Source organism: Epinephelus moara, chromosome 8 (assembly GCF_006386435.1).
Source record: "Epinephelus moara isolate mb chromosome 8, YSFRI_EMoa_1.0, whole genome shotgun sequence".
Lineage (NCBI taxonomy): Eukaryota > Metazoa > Chordata > Actinopteri > Perciformes > Serranidae > Epinephelus > Epinephelus moara.
The window spans coordinates 18,756,760-18,780,994 of NC_065513.1; the positions used below are offsets into that span (position 1 = coordinate 18,756,760).

A 24,235-nucleotide genomic window follows, 5' to 3' on the forward strand; every position below is an offset into this window, starting at 1 on the left:
ACCACATATGATACATATGTGTAACATCTTTCCGGTGTTGAAAGTGTGGTGAATCCACAAACAGAGGCGCGCCTTTGTCCTCCTCCTTTTCCTGTCAACACCCGTCTCCGTCCTCTTCGGTGTGGACTTAAAGCATCAGATAGAAAATTGTTGTTCTAATGCATAGGGAAGCGTGGTGAGACAAAGAGCAGAGAGCAAAAGAAAAAAAGTCTCCACGTTTAGTCTCTGCATTTCCGTCACACACTCACATAAAACTAGTTCGTTAGATGGTTGAAATAAAGCACCACCCCCAAAACAACCACCGCCATCACGCTCTTTTATTTGATGTGCTCTTTTTTTTGTCTAATAAATGGCTCAAAAAGTGGTAGTGGTCTAAAAATAGTGTGTGGTGAGGCTAAAAATAGTTGCCTTGCTGGCGGTCCTTGCTGGGAGAGGGTAGAAGAATAGGCATGGAATCTCTCTCTCCCTCTCTCCCCCCCTTCTTGTGTTTGAAACAGGGTGGGTGGGGGTTGTTTTTGAAACAGAGGAGTGAGTAAGCGAAGTGTCAGAGTATTCATTCAGCCTCCGTCTCTCCTTCTGAGGACCGACCGTGAAGAGTTGCCCTCGGCGACCACATGCATAAGACCATTGATCTGAGGCCCTGCTGTGCCTATAAACATTTGATCCCTTGGATAAAGAAGCCTATTATTTAATTCACTGGTTTTTATACCCCCACACTTTACCAAACAGAGGCTTCCTGTCTGGGTGTTTTTGAGAACTTTTCTATTACAGTGAAACTACATTTAATAGTCAGTAGAATTAAGTGCATTTTAATCAGCTGATCTACCTCTGTTACAAGAGACGAACCCTGAGAGGTGTCATTGTCACACAAACAAGTTCGTCTCCTCACACAATCTGCTCTAACTTTTGAAGCTGGCACGCTGGAACACATCTGTCTGCGGCGCCAGCCTCAGACATAAAGAGACCAAGTTTACTGAGTTCCTATTTTATAGACTATATGCCTCTTCCACTTCTTAAGAGTGGCTAAAAGCAAGATGACAGATAATGTATATGATCTACAGGCTTAGCATTTTATTCCACATCAGACGCCCGCTGCCCAGAAAAGCAGAACCCCCAGACAAGAAACTAAGTAGCACTTGGATCTCTGTCAGAGGTGTTTTTTAAGGTCAATATGCCGAAGCGGAAGTCTGAGGTACTCACACAACAACAAGAAGAGGTTTTAAAAATAGATGTTTGAAATGTGCCAATATGTGGTCCCTGTGGTGTGGAGCGGTGAAAAAGGCAGGCCACTTCTAAGGCCGCGCTGCCAAAAGGCAAGGCTTTTCCACTACACAGCCCAAAACAATTCACGCCAGCCATTAAGATGAAATGATGCCTTGTTCTTTGAAACTATTTGTGGAAAATTCAGAATAATGAAGATCTATTTTTATAGATGGCATTCCCTGCCCTGCCTGGAGCTTCCCCCCTGGCCTCAGCCCCTCCTCTGCCATGATTGCTGCTTTGGACAGGGTGTGGAAACTCAAGGTCACAGTATAGAGGTCAACCGGCTGGTCATTGTTACTCAAGGCCTCCCTCAGGCTCCCTTTTCCTGCTGTGGCACCACGCGATAAGAGACAGAGAGACAAAAGACGATAAGTGACGATTGGTGCGGGGGACAAAGAAGAAATAGAGGGTGTCTGGAGGGGGGACTTGAAGTTTTACAAGTTTGCCACCCTAAGAGAAAGAGACATTTTGCTGAGGCTGTTACGCTGTTGCTATCTGATCATAACTTAAAGTATTTAATTAAAGCCTTTATTGATAATGTCACAGTGCAGCCACATGGGGACATGTGTGAATAACTGAAATACACCACACATGTGGCATCACAATGTACAAAGCAAGAACAAGTGATTTCCACACACAATTTTGCAAATTGATTTTTATGTTGAATCAAAAATACATAAAGACACATTCTCATTTCTCTGATTTGAATAGAGGCAAATTATGCAACTGGAGCATAGACAGGATGAAAGATGGGTATGTTGAGGGTGCAGACATAAGTGCCCTCTTTATCCAGTTTCACTGAGCTGGCATTGTGTCTCATAATGTCTATCTGGGTAATTATACAGTGTAGTGACTAGTGTGAATGACCACTTTGTTCCCAGGGCCGGGATGCTGCTGTAGCAAACAGTGTTGGATTCTGACATGTGCTTAGTGTTTGTCTATTCCATATGGGAAACACTGCACCATCTGGTATTGTGCTGTGTACTGGCTAGCGAAGACTGTCTGTCTGTGAGTGGGCTCTCGTCTGCAGCGGGCTCTTCTTAATGGCGATTTTAGCACATGCACCATCGCAATGCCACATGGAGGAACCTTATCGCTCTCACTTACTCCTAACACTTTCCTCTAGTTTTTGCTCTACTTCTCACTCCCCTTTTTTATGTCTAGTCAATCTAGTAATCCCTAGACAGCTAGTAATTACATACACAGTTAGCCAGCGTTATTACTGAACACACGACCACTTTGCCAGGGATGATGGATCCCAGGCGCCAGCCTTTGATTCTTGATTATAGTGCAGCAGGGCACTAGGAGTAAGGGGCTTCAAAGCCACCAAATCACTGAAAAGTCATTGATGCATAGTTTTTCAAATGTCGCCTCAACCAGTGCAAAGGGATGCACAGATGATGACTGAAAAAAAAAAAAAAAACAGGCAGGGGCAGGCTGTGATTTGGGGGTCCCATTCCTCAGATTGGTAACCTACAAAATCAACCACCCCCCAAATACTCCCTCGCACACATACACACACTCGCACACACCATGTAGCCATCATCCATGGGCATGCCCCTCGACATGGTCCTGGCATGTTCAAACCACGCTTCATGAAACTGTGGCCTTCTTGCCTTTGGTCTGCCATCTGCTTCCAATAAGCTAAGCCAGCCTGATCCCTCTGATGTTCCCTCCACTCTGAAAAGCAGAGAGAAAGAAAGAGTGAGCGAGAGAGACAGAGAGAGTGAGGGGGAGAGACAAAAAAAAAAAAAAAACGAGAGCAAGTAAGAATAAGCCAGACAGACAGACAGAAAAAGAAAAAGAAATAGAAATAAAGGGAATGAGAGCACATCTCAAACATACTATTACCCCATCACTGCCGCCAGCAAGGCCACCCTGAGTGTGCTCATTGTGCAGCGGTGCTGGGGGGTCTTAATCCACAGCGGGTCCACTTCATGACCACCTCCATCTTGTTATTTGTGATGGGAAGGGACAGTGTTTCTCCCCACTGCCTCACCCCTACTGACACCGAGCCACATTGCTCTTTACCAATCTGCTCTGACGAAATTGAGTTTGTCAATTGGTAAAAGCAAGGGAGCTCCCTGTTGTCCTGTGGTTTTCCAAACTTTTAGTCACCTTTTCCCCCTAATACATAATCTAAATATTGGGTTTGTGAGTTAGTGTGCAAGACCAGTACACAGATACCATTAAACCAGCTGTGTTCCATTCAAACTTGTTTTCACTGTCTGATTTTAAACAGCCTATTTAATTATTGCAGCCTCTAGCTTTAGATGACATTTTCTCGCAGATTATTTGAGCCCTTTTAAATCCCATTGTGATTCACTTTTGGATCCTAAACCAGTTACTGGAAAGACTGTAGTGCATACTGTAGGTGCACCCTGTGGTCACACTCAACCTACACACAGTCTCACACATCCTGAAAGCAGGTCTGTATAATTTGCATACTGTCATGTCTCTGATAGTCAGAGTGAATCAATCTGTTCTCGACCATTTTTAACATAGTGACAAACAGAGGCTGAGACCCTGCCAGGCAAAGCTGTTTATTCCAGCACAATTTTATTATATTTTAACAGCACAGCAAACATGATTAACCATAAGTGGCACAGTTATTAATGCTTTTATATTGTGCTCGTCTGTCAGCGACTTGTTTTCCATCGACTGCTGAGATATACTGCAGAACCATAAACTGCTGCATTTATTGGGGAGAGCTCTTTGTACTCTGGTACTATACTATCTTCTTTCATAAGTCTTGGTTTTGCACACAATAGTATGTGTATTCCGAAGACCATACAGTGTTGGCAAAGATATAAAAGGCCTATTATAAACTGGTTGTTTTTGTAGAAGGTTTTTTTTCATGGATGCTGTCAGCCATTGGGTTGAAGACATTGAAATACATTCACTGGCCTGGCTGTCGCCAATAGCCATAAACACAATATTGAATGTGTCGTACCCTTCAGCCACTGCCAAGATAACTGCAGAGGGGAATGGTCAGCAACAGAGCTCTTTCCAAACACAACCCATCAACCAGCCCGAGTCTATCAGAAATAAAGATGTACCCATCAAGCCAACAGTGTTTTGACTCAAGCTTCTGTCGAGACGTGGTAGTATTGCAGGAAACGAGGGGAAGAGGACAGAGGTAGGGAGACGGAGACAGACTGAGCAGCAGACTGAGACAGAAAGATGGGGGTAGAAAGATGGATAGAGGAAAAGAGAGGGTGAACAGGGTGGCAGAATGCCGAGCAGACGGATCCTGGTATGGCAGGAGCTCTGGGCAGGCGTCAGCTGTCCCTAGCAGACCCCCTGGGGCCACCCAGAATTCACACCCAAATACCCTCCACAGTTTCTCTCAAGAGCAACGTGAAGTTATTATCCACACCCCAAACTATGAAATGAATATAAGGCTGGACTTTTTTTCCCCTGCAATTAAAACATCAGAGGACTCAAATCTCTGACAGATGTCCTAACACCAAGCAGTATACAATATGAATCACTTCCCCTGTAGCTCACGCCTGCTTCACTTAGCCCCCGATGATCTTGATCGAGCCCAAGTCGCCTCACTTAGTCTTTCTCGCTGTAGTCCTGTAGCCCGTCGTAGCCCAGCCCAGTCTAGGCCAGCCTAGCTGAGGGTGCAGAGCTGAAGGGTACTGATGAGACGGGTGTCTAAATATGTAGGACGCCGTGTCTATGCTGTGCCTGCTTCACACAGGCCCTGTGACAAGTCGAGTCATGAGGGAGCATCATGAAGAAGGAGTTTAATTAGGAGCAAGCCTCCAAAGGGGCCACAGAGAAAGACACAGAGCCAAGCAAGCATACACAGCTTTTTTGCAGTCTTTCCTCTCCGTCATACTTTTTCTTCCTCCTCTCCTTCTTTCTCCCATTTAATGTACTCACTTTCTGGAGCGTGCCTGGTGACTGTTAACGCTGTAGTCTCGTTCTTTCCCCCTCTCTCCATCAGTCTGTCTTAACTTCATAATATGTCCACATATGGTTACTTTTTTCTTTTTGTAGCAATATGAAAGAAAATTTAGTTTTATTCTAAGCCTTTTTTATTTCGAAATAAACCGATGTCTGATAAGTAAATAATTAATTAATTTATATATCTTAATATATTAAGTTAAATGAATTAAATGATGATGAAAAATGTTATAAACAAAGGCAATAAACTTAAATATTGCTCTCAGAAAAGTTTTCATTTTATGCCAGCAGTCATTTTGTAAGAATAAAATAATGAGCATTTCTTCATGAAACTTAAAATCCGAGTCACTTGTGAAATTGAATAATTTCAATGTGAGAATGATAATTTGAGTGAATATTGTGTGCATAGAATTCTTGGCACAAGTGAACTGCACCAAAGTGTTTTTGTTTAATCCTCATCCTATTAGCATATTCCCCAAAGACTCTATTTTCATGCCAGCTCTTCATACCCATACTCCTGTGTCTTTCAGTGAGAGGGTAGCAGCAACTTTTTCCAATGATCATTATTCTCTACATCATTTTGAAATATATGTCTTTGTTGTGTCTTATTTAGTGATGATGTCACTGAAGAAGAGACTCAGAGCCTTGTTTGGAGCAGCAGTCGATGAATCTGTGACACAGGGGCATGAAATTCATAACAAATTCAGTGCAGAGATTAAGCAATGGGCTATGACAGAAGGGGAAAATATATAGGATGACGAGAGTAGGTGGCAGTAGGACGGCAAGTGTGAGAGGCCCTTCTATGGCTATATGAGCACTCCAACAGATCCGATTGGTTGTTGGGTTGTGTGTCAGCCTTTGGCAACAGGTGTGATGTCTTAAAACAGGTGGGCATAACTGGGATGAGCGGCATACCGTCCTTGTACCGCACCCTCAATGTGCTGAGCCCTGGTGGAAAGCTAAGCCTCTGCCACATGCTTCATAGTCATATAACACTCACGTCCTGGCTCCCTGCACCCAGTCAACACCCAATCCACCCCCCTGCCAGACCACCAGCTCAGTCGCCCCATTTGGGTGTCACCTTTACCCCAGCCCTCGTTCTCCTCTTCCAGCGCTGCCCCCAGTGTTATTCTTCCTAGAATGGAAGTGAATCTCTCATGCACTCTGTGCTGGCGGCGGTAGGTGGTAGAAATCTGTGCAAGTAGGAAGAAAAGTTGTTGTTGTTGTTTTTGTTTTTTTTTTTCCGCATGCATTCTCATGTGAACAGAAAAAGGCCAGTGGTTCAACTCTTGTCAGTTCGATATGATGCATCGCCAAGGCCAGAATGAAACTACACAAAAGAAATAGCGAAAAGTTTTACATCTCACGCCTTTGCCAAAAAAGACAGCATGCTAAACCTCTGCAACCCCTTTGTTCTTTTGACTCATCCACCTCTGATAGAGCAAGAGTGCCTGATTCACTGTAGGTCTTTTAGAAGTCAGATCTCCTGCACCGCCTTGGTTGATTTGTTTGGTGTGATTTCCTGAAGACTGTCAAAGATGTGAGAGACGCTTTCAAATTCAGAATTCCAGATTTCCACTCTGGGGGCCAAGTGAGGATTCAGAGAGAGAAGAGGAGAGCCAGCAAATGTTGACACGCTTACAGTAGCTGCCTCGCCACGAGACGCCTCAGGAATCAAACAGTTATCACACACACAAAAGAAGCCCTCTAAGTTCACTAAAACCACACTCAAAACAGGCCTTTGTTGTGCTGACATGAGAGATGACTGGATTGTTATTTGTTTTCTAAGCAGGCAGATCGCTCCCTGTCACTTGTGCTGCTGGTTGTGATGGAGTAGCTAGCACTCGTATCTCTTCCGTGAGTGAGTACTGACGGAGACAAACAAATGAGAGGAAGAAGTTCACTGAGATTAACTTATCTTAGCATCTATCTTCCTCCTTGCTCCTGCTCAGTCTCTCTTTCTTTTTTCTTGACGCTAACACCCACTCTCACACACCCACACATGCACACACAAACACAGACTCATTCCCCTCTTTCCCTCCCTCCCACACAGAGACACACACACACACTCACACCAGTAGACACGTACGCACACTACAACATATACAGAGAGAGACACACACACTTGATCAGCATCAAATACAGGGTGTGCTAAAGTAAATTTAATTACGTCTGTCTGATATGGAGCTTCAGATGAAAGTAGGAGAGCGCAGTGTGAAGCGACGACTGCACAGACAGGAGCAGGCCCGTGATATTCCTCCTGTAGACTAATCTCCCTTTATTAAAGCCAGGAGGAGAGAGGGAAGGGGGGGGTGGGAGAAGAGAGTGAAAGCAGGGTGGAGAGGAGGAGGGAGTGGGGTGCCTTTGATGAGATCTCTAACTGTCAGCTACTGTACTTTTCTTCTCTTCCGCTCTGTCTTTGTCTCTCACTTTATGAGGCAAATGAACACAGCACCTATCGGTACATGCCTACTTGCTCAAGCAAACATACCCTCGTGCTATCACACACAGTAATGTGCTCTGAAACTTATCCCTGTTGTTATGGTTGTCAACAATATCTAAAAAAGGACAGAGGCAGCTCTCTCTCCCTCTCACGCTCTCTTTGTCTGTGTCTCTCTTCCACTCAGAGGGAGTGGTGAGCCAGTGGAGAGTGTGCTTTTCCGCCTGTCTGCTGTTTTCTGGCCACTCTAATGGGGGCAGGTGGCCATCAGGTGGCCAAAACAGAAACTACCACATTTAATTGCACACATACCACAGTCGTGAACTCAAGCACCTCAACTGAGTTTTAATTCTATTTCATGAATCATGACACACTGATGATTATGGTTATAAAATGTGTTTTACTTTTATGACTTTTCCTTTTCCTGTGTAATTATGAGGTTTCAAGGTCCCATGATTTGTCATCTGGTCAAAAGTTTGATCACTTGTTATGTCTCGTTATTGGATGCGATGAAATCCTTTGTGCCATCTTGAATGTTTAGCTGCATGTTTTCTTGTGCACAAAGCGGCCAGTGTATCCTCGTGTCACCCCATGTTGACGGAGGTTAGAATGGAGCCTGCCAAAATGATTAAATTCTTTTGTGGAACAATTTCTCAGAAACAGACCAAATTTTTTTCACAGAAAAGAGAATGACTTTGGAAATCTGTTCATTTTAAATAAAGTGAGAAACCTTTTAATGGTTTTCCAGACTTTCCTCAAATTGGTCTTTTGTCAGGATCGATTCTAAAGGGTACCTCCTCACCGGTCATCACCATTTGTCCTTCCCAAGCTGTTCACCTGGGTCACTTTTCCCTACCCCAAAGCCCCTCAACTATGTTGTGCAACTACTCTGTTTGCAGACATTGAGAAAGAAGGGCCTAAACGGCTGTGACAGCCCAGACCCCGACGCAGACGACTCGGTCGGCCACAGCCCCGAGTCCGAGGACAAGTACAGGAAAATAAACGAGGACATTGATCTGATGATCAGCAGACAGAGACTGTGTGTAAGTACCTTTTGTTAAACCCTGAACCTTCCTCTCACCTTTCTTTCCTCTCTTTCCCTTTTTTCCCCTATGCTTTCTGTCGCTTCGTCCTCATCTCCTCGTTTTTGCCATCTGTTCCCTCCACCCATCTCTCCGTCCCGTCATCTGTGTCTCCCTCCGTCCGTCCGTCTCTGTGGTTGTGGGACCTGGCAGGCATTAAGCAAGAAGGAGAACAAAGGCGGCGAAAGCCCGGAGCTCGAGTCTGCTCTCATCCTCACCCCACGCACTGAGGAGAAATACAAACAGATTAACGAGGAGTTTGATCACATGATTAAAACTCATAAGATACCTGTAAGTACTGGGTTGACACTACGCCGCATCCTCAGCAGGCTAACAAAATGCTGACTGGCCAGTAACTGTTGAGCTAACCCAGCTAACCACCATTGTTTGCCACTAGACTAAATACACAAAGTGAGAGTGAGAGTAAGACCAGAGTGAAATGATATTGTATACTTACAGTGAAAAAAGAAAAAAGACAGTTCTTTGATTTTGCTTGATTACAGTTGAGGAACGGTCCTCTAATTTGACATTACTGTAACCATAACTAGCAGGCATTTCTGCTGTAGTAATTGCAGACTTTCTCTCATGACAAATTTTAACCTTACTGGGTTCCCTCCTTGAACCCGTTACCCATAATGCCTTGCCTGGCTCTCGGGGGAGGTGTGGTCTGCATGCGCTTTTCCTTTTCCTGCCCCAAAACACAGTGCTCAGTCACCCGCAACAACAAGGACAGGCGCTGTGGCGATGAAACAGCAGCAGACATTTAAAAACTCATAAGCATATCTCCTTCCTCACAAAACTCAATTATCTCTCCTCCTCGCCGAAATAATCGAAGGCAAAGTCTTCGGTAGCCTCACAGCGTCTTTGTTAATAGACAAAGATGTGTCAGGACATGTCAGCTGCTGGATTTATATTATATAGTGTTCGTTTTACAAAAGGATCTAATCTATAGTCAGCTGCCAGAAACCACAAAATAAAAGCTGCTCTCTATGTAAACTGAGCCTGCCCCCTCGTTCAGAAAGCACCATCTTGGAATGGTTAGTGCTCTGGCCTTTCAGAGAAAGAGATAATTCCATGGTAGATAATTTAGAGAAGAACAGTAGTGTCTAAGCCGCGTGGAGCAGGGGGAGATGTGGTTAGTAGCAAGGCTGGGGTTGGTGAGCTGGGATGGCGTGGCGGTGTAGGGTGGGTTTGGGATCGGAGCTGGGTGGGGATGGGGGGGTGGAACAGCAAGGGTGGTGGTATTCGGGGAGCGGGGGTGGGGGTACTCTGCACACAACAAGTGGCAGTTCAGTGTGTGGTCAGGGTGGCTGCCAAGCACTGGGCCTCTGGATTGCAGGGGACTGTTGAGGGGAGAGAAGCGGAGGAGGAAGATGAGTGAAAACAGGAAGGATGGCACCAGTTAAAGGACAGCTTACAGACGGGGCCCTTACACCCAGCAAAGGGATGTGTGTACACGCAAATGTGAGCACAGAGACAGCTCCCCCACTCTTTAAAACACCACATAGGGAAGTCATGAGGTATAAAAACTCCAATAAGGAATCCAAGATGGAAGAAATTACTGAAAGCCTTCAAAAAATAAAACAGAACCAGAGACAGTCCCTCACTGGTTATAAAAGAAAGCTTCCATGGCGTTTTGGCGAGCCCACTCCTGTGTAAAGTTGCAGTAAAAGCGAAACGTTCAGAGGCCCACAATGAAATAATATTTGGCCTGCAAAAAGAACATTAGCAAAGGGGATAAAATTGAAGAAGACAAAGCAGTGCCGGGGCACACATCCCACTTCCACGTAAGCCAGGCCGATGATCCCCCTGATGCGCTTCCTCCATGGCGCTGAGACACATGGCAGTAATTTAGGGCCCTATTTTCTACTTCCTAAAGCTAACATGCAGGATCAACCACTTCCAGGGCACTCCCAAGGTTAAGCCACTCTGCCAAGTGACACAATAAACATGACAAACTAGACGCCTGGGGCCGACAGGCTACCTCAACTCATGTTCCTGATGAGACTGCTGACTGATCTGAGTCTACCCCTTAATAACACTTTGCATTAGCTCCATGTGGCAGAAAAATAAATTATTCCTAATTGCATTCAGTTCTCCGGTCTTGAAGCTACTCTTGCAAGAAATATTGCAGACTTTTTCTTAAGTGAGGTGAAGACAGACTGAATTATCTTTAGCTCTTTTAGAACAGTGGGATGCCATTGGCTTTCTTCCCAGTAAACCATAGCCTCCTTATTTCTTTAATATAATAAACCAGGAATGTATTTCAGGGAATATAAATGTAATGACCGCAACATAGTATTTCCTCAGGTCAACCTTTTGCCATCACAATGACAAATGTTGCAACATGTCAGCAGCACAAGTCGTTCACAGAGAGTTCTCTGTAGCCTCCGAAGCAACCTGCCCATGCTGGATCAAGTTTGAGTGACAAAGTATTTCCAACCCATCTATCATCATGGGGGCAATTTGAGTAACTCTGAGAGGAGTTTTCTAGGCGCTTACCCTTTAATTTCAGTGCTCCCCTCCACCATCCATACTGTCTTGTATTTTTAGTCTTCTGTTCTAGGAAGTTGTACCATTCATCTATGCATGGCTGTCTATTGTTAGCTGTCCATTTGTCCTTTTGAACTTGGCTGTCTCTGTCTTTTTTTTCTTCTGCTTTGACTGTAGTCAAACAATTTTAAATTCCTTTGTGTTCCTGGAGTGTTTCTGAATTGTCACGTCTGTCTCTCTTTCTGTATCCTTTACTCGAAGGCCTTGTTTTTTTTTTTCTTCACTCACTGCAGTCGTTAGCATCTTTAGTTTAATCAAACTCCTGCCTGTGTCTCTCTTTTCCCCTCTCTTTCTCTCTCAGCAGGCCGTGCCCCCATCAAACTATGACATGCCTGTGTCCATTCCCGTTAGCAACCAGAACAATCTCATTTACAGCCATCCAGGTGGTTCCCTAGGCAACCACAACCTGTTGCCACTGGCGCACCATGGCCTACAGAGAAACAGCATGTCTCCCGGAGTCACACACAGACCCCCCAGTGCAGGTAACACAGGTAGGGTCTCACTCGCACTCATGCACCCATGTACATGCTGTTATCCCATCTGTCTATCTTCTCAACTGTGTGTGTGTGTGTGTGTGTGCCCGTCTGTCAAGCTAATACACACACACACATTAAATGTGTGATTTATTTTATGACGGCTACCCGCAATATTCCACCTAAAGGCAGTGAATGGATCTAAAGTCCCTCCCATATATTTTCACATAATGCCTGCTCAGGATTTTTGTTCAAAGTAACCTGAAGATTTAAATCATATTAAATCCCAGCCCACAGTCTCGTTGATTTAGTGTGAGGTTCTACACATGGGATGTCTGGCCCTATGTATAGGCTTTTAGTTGCTGGTGACATAAGCAAATCAGGCCTGTTGGTTTGTTATTGTTGTCCAAAGTCCTTTTTCTGTCCCTCTGGTCTGAAGGCTGCTGCCCACACCCTCACCCTGTCATTACAACTGGATGCTAGAAGCGCTAGCACAAACTAAATATGAGTTTTGGCGCTCGCAGCATCCACACCAAACCACACACGTTCTGGACCCTCCCACTCTTCCACCTCACATGGCTTAAAAATAATAATGTGTCATTTTTCTTGGACGGCAGCTTAATGCATCCACTCGCAGTATCCAGTTGCTCAGAGTGTTAAGGTTTGAGTGGGAAGCAGTATTACTTCTGGTATCAGTACACATGTGACGTACTGACACAAACACACACACACACACACAGTTGGATTGTGATTAAATTGAGTTAGCTTCTGAAAGGCCAGCAAGGTAAGAGACATGAGGCATAGTGGATGTTATGTGGGTGTCTATCCTCTAATGGTTTTCTCTCTTTTGCTCTCCTCTCTCTTTCATCTTTCAGGTGGCCTCATGGGTGCTGACCTCACCACTGGCGCAGGCACCAGTGCTGGTAAGAATGGCCTCCTCTTCTCGTTCACAGTTGTCTGCTAACACACACACACACACATACACCCACACATACACACTTACATGGCACCCACTCACCCACTCTGGGCCATAAAATGCATGACTAATAGTAACCCAAACCCCAAGTGGAGATTTTGTCCATGATGTGTTGATGTTAGTGGTCGTGGAGTTCATCTGGGAATGTTTGCCCAGTGCTGGGGCTGTGACACATCCTGCCTGCGTTCAGCTATAAAACGGTACAACAAGTGTGAGGAAACAGAAATAAAATCGCACTAAATACTTGAAGCAGCAGATTGAGTGACGGGCAGTCAGGAGGGATGGTGGGCTTTTGTCTGTTCCTCTGTACAATGAGTCGTGTCTTCATTTCTGCTGCCTCCTGGATTTGGATGTAAATTCAAAATGACAACACCCATAGCTCCCATTTGGAGCACATATAAGCTTGTTGCACTGTAACTGCTATCACATGTCTGCAACCAAACTAATTTAATGTTTAGAGTGGCTCACCATGCCATAATGATCCCGTGGAGAGTGGAGCGACCCATGTTTGAGGAACATGTGTAAGGAATCTTATGTGTTAGCTTCTGTGTGTCAATGGATTTGTCCCTGAGGACAAGTTTATGGCAAAGAGACTCCCGTTTAAGGGGTTAAATTTTACAGCCTGGACGTACAGTGCAGAGTGTAAAAATGGAGAGTGGGGGGGTCAGAGGGGTACAGCTGGGCAGCCTTGTCTGGCCCCTAGGGCTCCATCACAAGGGGTCAATGCCTGGTTTCTCTGTCTGGTCACTCATCACACACACAACAGGACCATTTGTTGTGGCGTGTGTTCCGTCGACGGCGTGCTGCAGATCATGCTTCAAATGTAGCCTTTGTGTCACCGCGCTGGAGGAACAGAGGCGCTCTGTGAGAGCTGTGCGTCGCTCAGCAGCAGCGAAAAACACGACGTGGAGAGAGAGTCATGTGGGAGCTAAAAGATTCCATTCAAAGCTCTCTTAAATCTCATCTAGGGGGACTAGGGGGAGAGAGAAAGAGTGTGTGTAAGGAGGTGGGGGGGGGGACCCCAGTGATGAATATCCACTGATGGTGGAAGCATGTGTGCAAAGGAGAAACAGTGGGGGAACACAGATGGAAGTGTTCTGTGAACTTGGTCAGCCATTTTAATGATGTTCCTCTAAGTGACTCAGTGTGAGGTGGCCCAGCCACTGTGGCACCACAAAGGCTGTTTTAATGTTCCTCTTCTCCTCACCGTACGTTTTGATAAGCTGATTGTACAAGTAGCTGTCTGGCCCGTGTATGAGTGTCTTAAGTGGTGTGGCCTAAGTGACATAGGAGGTGCCTTGTGTGTGTGTGTGTGTGTGTGTGTGTGTGTGTGTGTGTGGTTCTGACATGCACATAAACACAACACCTCCTTTGTGCCTCTGATGTCATGGTTCCACTGTCTGTAAAGAGACTGACGAGAGAAAATGACAGCTTTTAAACAGCACTCTCACATGGAATTAGTATTACCTGGGCTAATGCTATTTCTGCAGTTTGGGAAGATTGCAGAAGTCGTTTGAGTCTTAATCCCATAAAAGTCTGAAAAGTTATTTTGCCACTGCTGCTTACCTAACATATATTACCAAGCATAGTTCTTCAGATATTTTGAATTTGGTGTGAATTGTCATCTCAGTAAACTGCCTTGTCTGGACAAACAATGATGAGGGTAACAGTGGAAATAAGAGATATGATAGCATTTTTAGTGTCATGTAGCTGTATGTTTTCACCTTTCTGAGAGGAGTCTAAATTTTTAAAGATGCCAGAGTTGCCTCCAAAAAATACTGTATACTGGTTATAACAATTGTGAAGTTGCAATAAACCCAAAATCCTTCACTTTTTTATATTAAGGAAACAAGGCAAAGTCCATTTTTGTTGTTAGTCGCCTAGCAACACTGTTGTCATGACTTAAACCACTTGAACTTCAAGCATATCGTGCACTCGTCTTCCCTTGTCAAAAATACAAACTTGAAAGTTCCCTTTCATTGCAGCGTTAGCGTGAAGATGCACTATGTTCCAATCATATCTGCAGATAATCCTTGGGATCTGGCCGGTACATTTAATTTAAACCCAGACTTTTTATTTATCCTGTGCAAATATGCCGCATGAAACCCAGACGTGGGGGTGAAGTCTAAATCACACAGGGTCCCCAGCTAGTCCAGTGCAAATAGGGCACGCCACTGAAAGGCTGAGTCATCATGTCTCTTCTATGGAAATATTGTGTGAAGTGTGCACGTGCATGCGTACATCCGCTCGTTTATATATGGTATGTGTTCAATCTGTCAACTCCTTCGCCGGCGAGGAGCGAGTGCGAAGCAAGGAAAGAGACAGAACGTGAAGGAGCGAAGGAGAGAAAGAGAGCTGATGAAGGGAGCTCCGGACCGAGGCCCCAGCTTGTATAAACCTCCCACCTCCATTTGTGCAATTATGTAGCTGTCATCTATGCTCCGATCAGCACTCTGCTCACCAAAGCACTGCGAGGAATTAACACGGAAACTCGAGTCACCTCTCACCTTGATCACACCCCAATTACTCCCTCAAATGAGCTGCATACCAGCTACATCTTTAAGACATCTCTGGTCAAAATCACACTGCACTACAAGCTTAAAAAGCACACGTACAAGAACTGACAACAAGCCAGGTTCAGCAGATCAAACAATGCTTGTCTCATTCTTGGCAGCACCTCACACCAACTGTACAAGTTGTAAGCGTGAGTGTGACACCTTAGTTCAGTTGGAGAATTCAGGGTTGAATGCACGTTTGGCCAAACCGCAACGGAAGAGTGTGTGTATGGGGAATAGAATGGAGCACGCCTGTTAGACCACAACAGGACATCAGAAATTTGTTCAGTAACAGTAAAATGTACATGAGTTTAACCACACCTCTCCTTGGTGTGTGTGTGTGTGTGTGTGTGTGTGTGACAGACAGACAGACAGACAGACAGACAGACAGACAGACAGACAGACAGACAGACAGAGACAGAGACAGAGACAGAGACAGAAAGAGAAAGAGAGAGAGCGAACACTCTGGGGGAGCCTTGTCAAACACATGGATCTCGAAGTGCGCTAAGTTGTAACCATGGCACCTTTAGAGACAGATTGCAATCCTTCAGCTTTGACCTCAGTTATCCCCTCCACACCTCAGAAATAGCAAAGAGCTGTTTATCTGAATCTCAAATCAGGTGTTGTTCTCTACGTGAGTTTTGTACAGCAGCAACACAGACTCCTGGCTGGGCTGTGTTTAATTTTGGTACTTCCTGTAAACGGTTGACGCCAGCCTGCACCGCAGCTCGACCGTGCAAAGCAGCGTTAGAAGAGCAGAGTGGAAATGAACTCTGGATATCACGTCTTCAGCTCATATGATAGTCGAGCCCTCATCCCTTAGTCCCCATTGAATGCAACTGTCCTAAAATCAGGGTGATGAAGCTACAGAATAGAGAGACTTGAGTCGCAGTTCTTCCTTCATTAGCTTAATTAGCCAATGATTTTACTTTTGAAGTGCTTAAGGACTGGCCTATGCCACTCATGATCATAGTCATCTAACAGATAATTGACTGGACCGCAGCCATCTCTACAGGGTGGCAATACACAGATGTCTGATTAACTGTCACCGAGATGAAGTCCGTGTCATCTTGACCAAAGTGTGTATTAATGTCTCTCTATAGCTCCGTCTCTTTTTTTCATTCATCTGTACAGAAACACTGATGTACTTCCTGCTGGGTTATTTACTAAAGTGTGCGTATGTGTGTTGGGTGTGTGTGTTTTATGTGTGTGTGAGGTCTCATTCATCTATCTCCACATGCACCCACTCAATCTCACAAAGGGCCAGCCATGAGAATGAGAGAGCGGGAAAACTGAAGAGGCAGCTGCCTCTTTGCTAATGTGAGATTGACACTGGAACCAAGAGGGTCCAATACAAAACACACACGTGCATCCATATGCATGGCTCGCGCATAAGCAGTCGTACAGCATGAAGTTTCAAGTCGCGCTGTGCTTATGTACACTCAGTGTGGCAGAAAAATGGTGCTTATGTAGAATCATGCACATGGCAAAATCGTATGCGGCTAAACATACAATAACACACAAAGTCTATGTTGTTAACATCAACTTGTACATGATCACACATACCAGCGGAGGCACTAACACACACACACACTCCAGCCGTCACACACACTGTTTTTCTCGTTTTCTGTCAGACGGCCTCATTTTCTCTCACCGCTAGCGGTCGTTTACTCTTCAGATTGTTCAAATTGAGCTTTTGAGACTTTTCATTTCCAAACAACAAAAACCTCGCTCTCAAATTAAACAAAGATCAGCGAGGGAAATTGCCCAGGAAGACATCTGCGACTCATTTTCCCCTGGAGTATATGATTAGGAAATTCATTTATGTCTAACGTATAATTCCTGCCCGTCTTTCAAGTGGGAACGTCCACACAGTGCCCTGTGTTCTACCCCTTGGAAGAAGGAAGGAGAAGTAAGGGGGAAAACAGCCTGCGGGATTGGGTTAGAAACAAAGACTATGTTGCTTGCAAGAATGCTCCACTCTCCGTTTTTTTAATGATGTTGCTGGGATTTCGCCCCACCGGTTTTTAAGGAGGAAATGGGTGCTGCACTTGGCCCTCCTTATTTAGGGAACGCAGATCTAGTGGCAACCCCAAGGCAGGGTCTTTGTCTGGAACAACCACACATGTGTTTAGCTCTGATGGCCAAATGATGGGTCCCATCCCTCTGTGGTCTTGCTACCCGTAATTAGATGTTTTTACACGATTCGCTGGCTGTTGCAGGGCACATGTAGCCTTAACTGACAGTGACAGAGGTGGAGGGTGAGGTCCTCTTAAGTGGGTGCCTTCATTGTATGACTGCCAAGCAAACAGTGGTGATCATCAAGAGCAAAAGCAAAAAAAAACTGTACGGGTGTTTGACTATCTGTCCCCACCAGTGTGCACCACTTTCATAAAACACCATTTACAAGTGTCTTCTTCAGATTGTTGAGCTATTAAATATCTACCACAGGAAGTAGAGATGAGACAGAAATACAGAAAAGGAACAAGAGGTGAAAATGGATTCCTGTTGTTCTTCATTAGACTACACTATCATGAACAGCAGGATTTCCAAGATTCGTTAAACTTTAGAAACAGGTCTAATACCATATAGCTCTGTCTTTGGTTCAATTACCATAAATAAAGTACCATAATAAAGTATATAAAAAATAAATAAATAAATAAATAAAAGTATATTTCATGTTTCTCTTTTTTTTCTCTCCCATTTTCCTTTGCTCTCTCAGGAAACGGATATGGGAACCACCGCAACTCGCCAGGTCTGCTGGTCTCTCCAGGTGGCATGAACAAGAACATGCAGGCAAAGTCTCCCCCACCCATGAACTTAGGCATGAACAACCGCAAACCTGACCTACGTGTGCTCATCCCCCCTGGCGCCAAGAACAACATGCCCTCCATCGTGAGTAATCTCTCTATCCCTCTTTTCATTTCCCTACTGTATATCTTCCTATCTATAGGGGGGTCCTTCGGGGGGGGCGGGTTCGCTATTGTTGATTTCCTTTCATGTCCCCTCTGCTGCTTTCATCTCTTCATATCAGACTTGGGTTGATGAGGTTATGTTTGTGATGAGCTTGACTTTAGGCACATGGCATTTTTGTTGTTTTCTCTGGTGCCTTGGCAGCTTCTAAAACTAAAACCCTTCTTTAAAATTGACTTTTGGCCCAAGTCTGATATACTGTCAGACGTATTTCCTCCGCTGTCTGAATGTGGGTGCTGATACATGAAGCCCTGATATTTCTTTCTCCTCTCTCTCTGATAAGGTGTGTTAAGTTAGTAAAGTTACAGTAGTTCTTAGTTCTTTGTCACATTAGTTCTGTGTCCGTTGGCTCGATCCTACAGCAGCTCCATCCCTAGATCCACGCGTAGTCACCACCTCTATATTCTCACTTACACTCACTAATTTGAATTTATCACCCTCCCCTTTCAATGCCATCAGTCTGAGGATGTCGATCTGCTATTGGTAAGTCAGACTGCCACTCAGATTTAGATTTAGAATTCAAAAACAACCCAGACGGGCCTTAAGAATCTGAAACTTGAAAGCTTTTCTTACCAGATAGTTCTTGAGAGCATAATGTGCCTTGTAGAGCTGAGAGCATTTCAGTCACCTGAGTCTGACGTCTTGATTTGCATTCAATTTTTGCCATCACTGCTGAGATTATTACAGCTAGATACAGCGTTTTGAGACTCCAAAGTAACTTTCACCTTTATTGTTGCTGACTCTGCTGAAGGCTCCAATGTCACCTCTCATGACATTTTGTGAGAGCACATAGTGCCATCCAGTGGTGCGTCAGAGTAAAAGCTGCCTGGCCTCTTTTCCGCCTCAGCCCTTGTTTATCTACTCCTCCCTCCCTTCCTTCCTTTTATCTTTTTCGCTTGCGCATTGAGTCTTGCGCCGCACACGTACAGCTCACAGCTTTTATTACCCGGAATGTAAAAATGAAGGGCAACAAAAGAGTACTCTTTCATTTTGCATCAAACCTCCATTATTTTCTGCCAAGCCCTCCCCTCTGCTACAGTAAAGTGCCTCTCCCTTGCCGTCGCTACCCTGCGTTGCCTTGGAGACCGATGGTGTTACTATAGCGACAGTGGGCCCTCGGAAAGGGTGGTAAATGATAGGGTTGGCAGGGTTCAGCCGTGCCGCATGTCAAGTGATTAATTTCCCCAGAAGTTGGCATCACATTCATTCTCTCAGCATCTGTTGAGTGAAAGAAAGAAATGAAAGAAAATCAAAGGGAAAAAAAACTTTCTTGGTTTATGGCAGTTTTCTGTTTGTTTTGTCTGGGAGTTGATTTCATGTTCTCAAGCCTGCTCTCCTGTCTCTCTTGCTCTCTGTCTCTTCCCGTCTTCTGTCACAGAACCAGAGAATAAACAACTCCCAGTCTGCTCAGTCATTGGCCACCCCAGTGGTATCAGTAGCAACTCCCACTCTACCAGGACAAGGCATGGGCGGTTACCCATCTGCCATCTCTACTTCATATGGTACCGGTATGTACTGTGTGATCTTTATACATTAAATTCTCATTTGTCCATTAACACACTCTCAATAATTCCCTTTTACACATGTCAGTTTGTAAAATATAGTTTTACTTGCCCAGTACTCTTCAAACATGTTTGGTTTTAGCTTTGGTGCATCAGTAAAAATAATTATTTGACTCATTTCAAGTACATGTGTTGCTTTTGAAACCTCAAAATGTAAGTGTTGTACAACAGTTCCAACAGCAGAGGGTGCTATTGTCACACCAACCAACACTGAGCACATTGCAGCAGCATCTATCAGAGCTGCATTCTTTTTTCAACTTTGTTTGAACTTCTTTGAACGACCTATGATCTTCATCCTCCTCTTCCATCTCCTGTGTTTTTTGTACACAGAGTATTCCCTGAATAGTGCAGACCTGTCCTCCCTGTCTGGCTTCAACAGCGGCAGCTCCCTTCACCTCGGCTCAATGAGCGGGTGGCAACAGCAACACCTTCAGAACATGCAGCATTCAGCCCTCGGCCAGCTAGGGTGAGTGCACTGAACTTAATTTGAGGTGTTGTGTTGTTGTGAAATGCATGATGTAACACATAAATCACCGGAGATTATTTTTTTGAGATGCCAAGAGTCCTTCACTGTTTTCAACTTTCACTTGCAAGGTCCAACACAAATATCACACCTCCCTGTTTTCATGTACATAAATGTGTGTGTACGTGTGTGTGTGTGTGTGTGTGTGTGTGTGTGTGTGTGTGTGTGTGTGTGCTCGCATGCATGTTTGCGTGTGACAGACTGACTTTGTCTCTTGCTCTGTAATTCTGTAACCCCCTTGCGTCTCCTTTCCTTCCTACAGAAATTGCTCTAGCTCTCACTTATGTCAGGGTTCAAATCTCTCCCTGCCCTCTGCTCAAAGCCTGCACATCAAGTCCGAACCTGTTTCTCCTCCTAGAGATCGCACCAGCAGCACACCGGGGGGCTACGGTGGAGTACCACCTCCCCAGAACCCCTCGTCCCGCCAGGACTCGGGACGCTCCCCTGTTGATAGCCTGAGCAGTTGTAGCAGCTCCCACGAGGGCAGCGACCGCGATGAGCACAGGAATGAGTTCCACTCACCTCTGGGACTGGCCCGGCCCGCCCTGGACGAGCGCGAGAGCCCCTCCATCAAACGGGTGCGCCTGTCAGAAGGATGGGCGACATGATAGCTCTGTCCTCTCCCCGGCAGTGCCCCGAGTTGCCCTGAGCCCCCCCCCTCCCCGACAACGCAGCGTTACGATGCCCACCCAAGTCAGCTCCCTCCTCTTCCTCCTCTCACTCGATATCACGAGTCACTCACCACCCAACCCCATGGCCTCTCTCCTTTTTATCTCTTTAACGCTGAAGGAAAGAAAAGGGACAGCCCTTTTTGAAAATATGTTTGTAATTTCTTTTCCTTTTATTATTTCCTTTTTTTCTTTTTGCTGAGTGTGTGTGCTATACATATTGACATTATTATAAACCAGTGGGGTGTTGTAATGGGGGTTTGGGAGGGTGGGTGTTGGTTGGAATGGGATCCGGGGGTATTTTTGTTGGGGAACTATGCATAAATTGTATTGTGTGTGGATAAAAAGAATCACGTATGCATATATCTTTACACGTGTGTGTATGTGTACATATATGCATATCAACAAATAAACAAAAAAAAAATAGTCAGGTACTCTGTTTCATAAAACGTACTTAAACTTTGCCTCAGCGATATATCAGTGACTAGAGACAAGAAAAAGAAAAAAAACAAAAAAAAAACATTAACATGAGAGTGAGTGTGTCCAATGGAAAACACCTTAGCACTTGAGTTGGACAAACAATACATGTGTACAGTGTCGGTTTCATTGCTATATACCTTCTCTGCAGTTCTCCCTTGCAAAAATGTGTGTTAACATTAGATGATGTCATGTTGCAGGTTCAACGTATTTATGTAAATAGAGGGTCAAGGGGGGAAGGGGCAGGGGTCAAAAGTTGCCAGACATTACAAGATTTATTTACTCACTAAATGAAAAAGCTATTATGCAACATTTGAAGGATTGTACAGGTAAACAGGCAGACCCAATGCTAGACGTGTGGAACCTTTGATGACGTTAGCGCTCCCCTTAAAGAACGGAGCCGAGCGAGGACCACCCTTTGATCTAAGAGCTACGTTAGTGTAATCAAGAAAACTCTGGATCTAGTATTAATATTCAGTATTAATAAACAAAGAAAAAAAAACGGAAAAATAAAAAACAATTGTACGATACACTTGCTTATATTTTCATATGAAAGGAATACAATGCAAAGCATTTTTGTGGCTTTTTGTAGTTTCTATAAGCCAGAATGTGTTTTTTGATAGCTTTGCTAATAAGAGATGGATAGTTCGCCCAGAGGGGAAATGAAAGGACTTTGCAGCCCTAAGCCATGAAAAACAGACTGAGATCCAATGCTTTGCTGAACTGTTTTATCTTTGTAGAGGTTTGTTTTTAAACGTGTATTTCTAATTATATATAATAATGGTAATATTAAGATTCTTTAAAAAAAAAATCTGTGAAATTAACATGCTTGTGTATAGCTTTCTAATATATAAATATATATACTAATGATTTTTGTTGGTTTCTTAGTGGAGTTTCTATGTGCAGTTGCACATGTTGTCTGGTTTGTTTCATTTGAGCCTGGAACAGTGCTGTTCGGGCGTGTATTTAGTCTAACCTTAAAAACCAGCTGGAAAGCATTGCCAGGGTTTGTGTGACGGAGGGAAGACAGGCCTGAATGCTGAGAACACAACCTGTTAGTGGAAAATGTCACGAGACTGGAACTGGGGACGACACAGAAATAAATGTTGCCACATGATGTACATGATTGTCACACTGATGAGGAAATATGACTGACCCTCAATCCATGCCTGGATGCATTTGAATGCATCAGATATTTCATCCTTAACCTTAATTATTTAATTTAATACACTTAATCTCATCAAACATGTTTTTGACATTAGCGACGTTCAGCTCCATTTCCAATCACCACAATCATAGCTTGTGTTCGAGATGCTGCACAAGCCCAGAGCCAATCTATACGATTTTTCTATCGAATCATATTTATGTAATATAATTTTGTACATTGTGATTAATTACCCCCCCCCCCGATCATTTGCAAACCTAATTTGATTCGTCGTCGTCCTGTGGCTCCTCATGTTCCATTCTTCAAAACAGGGTTCCACATCATTTACCACATGTCACACGACAGTTCAGAAGTCAGACACACGAGGATAAATTGATCATGCTGGTATGGAAGAAGCACAATTGTTTATTTTAAATAAATAGCTGTTTTGATTTTTCTCTTTTTTAAACAATGAAACTAGCCACATATCTCTCTCTCTCTGCCTCCCACTTCCCGTATCTGCTGTCACTTAAGTGTTATAATATTTCTATGTGCATATTTCATGCAGGTTCACTATGTTGTTACTGTATACAGTCTGTGTAGTAAAACAGGGGCAGAGCCTCTATAATGGTGTTCTCTCTTTTTTTTTTTTCTTTTTTTTAATTCAATACAAAAAGGTTGAGAAAAATAAACATGATGTTTCAGGCAGCAAAGTGTGGAGAAACCAAAGCCAGTGGCATTTCTNTCTATAATGGTGTTCTCTCTTTTTTTTTTTTTTTTTTTTTTTAATTCAATACAAAAAGGTTGAGAAAAATAAAAAATAAACATGATGTTTCAGGCAGCAAAGTGTGGAGAAAATAAACATGATGTTTCAGGCAGCAAAGTGTGGAGAAACCAAAGCCAGTGGCATTTCTGTGTTGTAAACCCAACTTTTATTTTCACATTCATTTATGGTTTTTGCAAGCATTGAAACAAGACAATAAAAGAATTTGCTCAAATGTACAATTGGTTTCACATTTCAATTGCAGTCAGTCAAATGTAGCTTTAGATGCCAATAACCACAGTAATTCACCTGTTGCTCATTTGTCCCCCCTGTGCATTGAAATACCCTTTTTTGTATTTACAATTTGTTATCCGCTCAGAATCAGGCATGCTTGCTGTCCACTAGATCAAAACACACCACACACACTAATTCTCATGCTACTTGCTCACTGATTGAAATAATGCCAACATGTCCTGATGGTTGATTCGAGTGCTGTAGTTTTTTGACAATAATTTGAACCAAAGACACGGAGAAAACTTTGTCTTTATATCTTTGTTTTTGTTTCTTTTTCTTCTTCTTGTGTTTGTTCAATTTGAAAGGCGTTCTTTTTCATCACCTGTTGATCAGTTGTTCTTTTGTCATTATTATAATAGACTAAATGTTGGTACCTCAAAATTGACCCAAGCAGTACCTCAGCTGATGTGTTGATAAGTCACTTGCAGTGAAAAAGGGGAGACCATACACCTGTACAGCCATGTGTAATAACCATGTAATACCATTGCTTAAGGTCCCTGCATTCACATGGGGGATTCTTTGTTGCTCCACCGTGTTTGTGGTTTATTTAAGTTGTATTCAAAAGCTGAAA

At 44.0% G+C, this 24,235-nt stretch overlaps 1 protein-coding gene across 12 annotated transcripts in view; it reads left to right on the top strand.

Annotated features, from left to right (window-relative positions):
- Nucleotides 1–23,469, top strand: part of mef2cb (myocyte enhancer factor 2cb) — a 72,065-nt gene extending 48,596 nt beyond the window's left edge. For 3 of the 12 annotated variants that reach the window (XM_050050599.1, XM_050050598.1, XM_050050595.1), the window contains 8 exons: nt 8,521–8,664; nt 11,558–11,747; nt 12,605–12,652; nt 17,983–18,155; nt 19,612–19,741; nt 20,126–20,261; nt 20,581–23,284; nt 23,411–23,469. In XM_050050599.1, coding sequence (XP_049906556.1) covers nt 8,521–8,664; nt 11,558–11,747; nt 12,605–12,652; nt 17,983–18,155; nt 19,612–19,741; nt 20,126–20,261; nt 20,581–20,926 — 1,167 coding nt within the window. In that variant the 3' untranslated portion in view covers nt 20,927–23,284; nt 23,411–23,469. Of the gene's footprint in view, nt 1–8,520; nt 8,665–8,856; nt 8,995–11,557; nt 11,748–12,604; nt 12,653–17,982; nt 18,156–19,611; nt 19,742–20,125; nt 20,266–20,580; nt 23,285–23,410 lie in introns of those variants that run through there. The other 9 variants (XM_050050609.1, XM_050050605.1, XM_050050606.1 and 6 more) reach the window with 9 other exon arrangements.
- Nucleotides 23,470–24,235: the final 766 nt, after the last annotated feature.